Raw genomic sequence first — 4,705 nt, forward strand, 5'->3', positions numbered from 1 at the left:
CACCTCTTAATCCGACAAGCTCATGAAACAACGCTACATGGAGGAGCACAGCTGACGCTGCATACACTTCGTCGCCGTTTTTGGATTTTAAACGCAAGACAAGCTGTCAAGTCCTTTGTACACCACTGCGTCGTATGTCGACGTCACCGAGGGGTGCTCCTCAAGCAGCAAATGGCTTCGTTACCCGGGCAGCGAGTTAAACCTGCAAGACCATTTGTATCCGCTGGGGTGGATTATTGTGGCCCTTTCACTCTACGTGTTGGCACAAAACGCTCTCGCACTCTCGTGAAGACATACTTGGCTATTTTTGTATGCATGGCGACTAGAGCCGTTCACATCGAGGTGGTGGATGATCTGTCTGCGCAAGCCTTCCTCGGCGCTTTTACACGCTTTACCAGTCGGCGGGGTCCTTGCCGCGACTTATACAGCGATAACGGCACGGCATTTGTGGGTGCGAATCGACTGCTCCAGGAAGACGTGGCGGCATGGAACAATGAGAACAATCAACGATCGTTAGCGAGCATGGGCACCCAGCGGCATTTCATCACTCCTAGTGCACCACACCAGGGTGGTCTCTGGAAGGCTGCGGTTAAATCTGCCAAGCATCATCTGGTCCGCTGTGTTGGTTCTCAGACTATGTGGTACACCCAATTGCAGACCCTGGCCGCGCGTATAGAAGCGTGTCTCAATTCTCGTCCGATCACTCCACTGTACGATGACCCAGACGAGAAGTTTGCATTGACACCAGGGGACTTTCTCATCGGAGCACCGCTTTTAGCTGTGCCGGAGCCAGACATACGCGAGATTCCCACCAATCGCTTGAAGCAGTGGCAGTGGGTACGACAAGTCCACCAGGAGTTTTGGCAGCGTTGNCCAGTGGCAGTGGGTACGACAAGTCCACCAGCAGTTTTGGCAGCGTTGGAGCTCCGAGTATTTGATCACGCTCCAGAGGCGCAATAAGTGGCAGCGACGCGTCCGGATATCCGAGTCAACGATGTGGTGTTGGTGCGGCATGAGAATCTACCACCAACCCAGTGGCGTCTTAGTCGTGTGGTGGCAGTGCATCACGGAGACGACGGAGCCGTCCGAAATGTCACTTTGAAGACTGCGAGTGGATGCATCACCCGAGCTGTTCAAAAGCTATGCTGCCTGCTTGAACAAGATGATTTCGAGTCAGCCGACTCGACCGGGCAGGATGTTTAGAGTTAAGTGTGAACTCATTGTCATGTTTTCTTAACTATCAAACTTGTACTCTATGGCTACCCTAGTTTATCGATAACTATGTATCTACTTTGACATTTCTATTGTTTGCCAAGAATCCATTTGCATTAGTACGGTTTTTTTGTAATATTCATTTTGCTATATAAGCGCGAAACCATCTTGTATACGGTCTATTTTGCGACAATATCTGCAGCAATAAACGTGCGATTTCTAGAGGACATCGTTGGAGTCTTTTATTTAACAAGTCGTGAATACACCAATGTGTCAGATCGGGGAGGGATATAGCATAGAGCTAAGTAATTAGACCCTTTTCCAGCCTGTACACGAATGCATTTGAATTCTACTGAATCAATGTAAGGAAAACTAACTTCTTCAGATGGTATTGAAGAGTCTACAGCGAAGAGTACGCCATCGCCGATTCTGTCCTCCCTATCTTGCCTATAGATATGATAATTATTTGGAAGAATCTCTGAATTGAAAATGTGAGGTTTATTTCCTTTCTTGGGCCTATATCCGAATTTACGAACGAAAGCTCCGGGGGGCCAAAAAGAACTACTAAGCAGCGCACTAAAACTATCTAAATTTACGTCAATTTTAAATGAAGCAATATTTCTTTCGTATTTAAAATTAAATTTTCCGATGCTTAAGTCGACAGTTGTAATTTTTTATGAGATATAAAGCTTTATATCGTCTTCGGTAGTGTCTCTCGAAAATCTAGGGGCAAAGATTGACTTCTTTGGCGGAACCACAACTAGTTTCCTTGTATGCTGGAGGACATGGAGAAGATAGATTAATTAAGTCAGTCGGAAGATTATTCTGATGTGCAACGGCAATAATTTCCTTAGATGGACTATGAAGACGCTTATGTTTAGACACACGGATATCCTTAACAGATTGCAAGGTATCTAAGCATTTGAATGATTTAAACACATTTTAATAATGCTTTAATTTTTCTGTCAGTACTGACAATTCTCTTCCTATTTCTGTAAAACCATTTCTGGTTTGCGTAAATAACTTGAAAAGATCTACTTCGGTTGACCTGCACTTTACGTAAGACCAGCGAAGGCCCTTGCCATCAATAATAGCGTTCAGAATTCTTCCCGTCAAACCAGCACATTTCAGATGGTAAATACCATCACAAAGCCAGCACGATAAGTACCGTTCAGAATCGATTTTAATTTGGCAAGTATTAAGATCGCACTTCATATTGAAAGATTTATGTAATAACACTTGTTAATAAAAAAACAAACAAAATAAATTATAACAATTAAAGAGCTGATGTAAATAGCTTAAATAGCTTTAAATAAATGTAGCGAACAGTTTGAGTATCACTGTAATTATGACACTTAAGAAACGCAACGCAAACAGCTGTGACAAGAATTACTACAAGAAGTAAACCAAAAGAATAGAACAAATGTGCAAAAACAAAACGAGTTCAGTTAACTACAAAAGATACAACAACAATGATAGCAACAAATGACTCGGCAAGATTAGAATGTATGCTAGTGAAATTCAATTAAATTTAGTTTAATATAAAACACAATAACTTTCACTTAGCTGCAATTTTTTCACACTAAGATACTCATAGGCACTTTTTATCACTACTTTAACTCAGAATTAGCACAATTAACTAGCAAATAGAAAGCCAAAATCAGAGCACAATATAAGTACAACCTCACAGCTTGACGTTTGCAAAGAATGCATAAGAATAATAATAAAATGACCCTAGTTCACTTCTTAAACTTCTTTTTAATGCCCAAGTAATGGGAATTATTTCGTATGGTGTTATTGCATGTACCCCATGGTGGAATTATACAAGGTGAAGTAATATTAGAGTGAGAAGAAAGATTTTGACACTGCCTTATTTGAAAATTTGACTATAAAATGTGACTATAAGACAGCCGAATGTCAGAAAATATAGCGAGAAAGCTGTTTTATTATTTCACCTGTTTATTGCGCTATTCATCCCACTCAGAGTACGAAAACAAACCAAACGTATCACTACCCATTGCCACAACAAGTACGATAGCTTTGTGTTACTTTTCTTATAATATTCCCGAGCGCTAACAATACACGATATATTTCAACGGCAGTCGAGCACAAACCAAACGAATCGTTTGTTCTTTTGCTCGTTTGGTTTCGATTCTGGTAAAGGTACTCATCCTGAGCAAAACCGAAACAAAACACGATACACAAAACAAAAGGAATCATTCCTTTAGTCCTCAGCAAATTAATGTTGCCTATGCAGTTAGCAGAATGGTTCAGCTGCTTCAGTAGATTTCTGAGCATTCTGTGTGTCTTGCAAAATGCCACGTCCTCTGATATGCACAGTATGTACATACAAATATTTGTATGTATGTATACTAGGGGATCAATAAACGAATCGTTTCGTTTTGTGTTGTGAGGACTAACTTCTATTTCGGTTGTGTTTCGTTACCTTCTATGCGCGCAACTAAACGATACCGATACGTGTGCTATTGTCTGTTTTCGTTCTCTGACCCCACTTGCTTGTACCGAGTATACGTTCAAATTTAAAAGGCTGACATCCTTATTGCAGGTTGCTTTGCAACCACAGTTGCCAACTTGGTGCTTTAAGCACTAGATTTAGTGCTTTTTGAAAATTAAAACGCCAAAAAAATGGTTTAGTGCCTAGTGCCCTTTTCAGTGCTTTTTTCTGCACTAAAATTTCTGAATTTACAAGAATCTACAAATTTAAATGCACTAAAATGCAAACCATGATTGATAAAAAGATGAAGTTGCAAACCCACGTTCTTGCGTTCTTGTTAAGTTGTATTCGCGTTGAAAATGCTAGCACGCAGATAAGTTAAGTGTTTATTTTTTTATTTTCTTGATTATTGATTGATTACACAGTGAAAAATGTTAACTTTTTTTGCCACCTGAGTTCATCGGTTATTAGATTTTTCGGTGCTGAATCCAGAATCCAGGTGCAGAATTTCTCTACCACGTCAGAATTTTGAGATATCCTAACCTCTAAGTGTAAATACACGGTTTATTATATAACAACATTTCGTTCATTTCTACTTAAGATATCATTAAGTATTACTCTTCCCCTTCAAAATTCAGTTTCGTTTGTTGTGATTCGATTGTTCTTTCTCCAGATGTACCCGTTTTAATGTGCAGTACTGTGGTATTACTTCGTAAGCATGAATGTGTATTTATTTATACATGTAAATATTGTTTATTTTTTTACTTTTGTTTACCACAAACTGTTATAAAAGAAAGTATCCTTTGATTAAAAAAAAATTTTGTGCTTTTAGTGCGGTAAAACGCTCTTTTTTCCAAGGTCTGGTGCTCGGGTGGGCTTTAGTAGTCAGCCGCACCTTGTGTTTTAAGAAAACCAGGTGGAATTAACAAATGAAACTTGGTCAGGATGTTAAGGGAGGTATCCTCTAAAACATGTATAACTAAAAAATATAAATAATATCATTGTTTATAAGTTATTTGTTGTTAAAATTTCTTAAGT

General features: G+C 39.5%; 1 protein-coding gene across 1 annotated transcript; it reads left to right on the forward strand.

Annotated features, from left to right (window-relative positions):
• The first annotated feature begins 6 nt into the window (after positions 1-6).
• LOC108373501 (uncharacterized) lies at positions 7-1,459 on the forward strand. Its single transcript, XM_017629396.1, has 2 exons — positions 7-872; positions 922-1,459. The coding sequence occupies exons 1-2, from the start codon at positions 172-174 to the stop codon at positions 1,100-1,102; spliced, it is 882 nt and encodes a 293-aa protein (XP_017484885.1). The 5' UTR covers positions 7-171; the 3' UTR covers positions 1,103-1,459.
• Positions 1,460-4,705: the final 3,246 nt, after the last annotated feature.

Source organism: Rhagoletis zephyria, unplaced genomic scaffold, assembly GCF_001687245.7.
Source record: "Rhagoletis zephyria isolate East Lansing unplaced genomic scaffold, Rhagoletis_zephyria_1.1 Rzeph_scaffold_06752, whole genome shotgun sequence".
Classification (NCBI taxonomy): domain Eukaryota; kingdom Metazoa; phylum Arthropoda; class Insecta; order Diptera; family Tephritidae; genus Rhagoletis; species Rhagoletis zephyria.

What these genes read in the sequence shown, in the direction of transcription:
- LOC108373501 (XM_017629396.1), top strand. Translation starts at nt 172, where the DNA reads ATGGCTTCGTTACCCGGGCAGCGAGTTAAACCTGCAAGACCATTTGTA.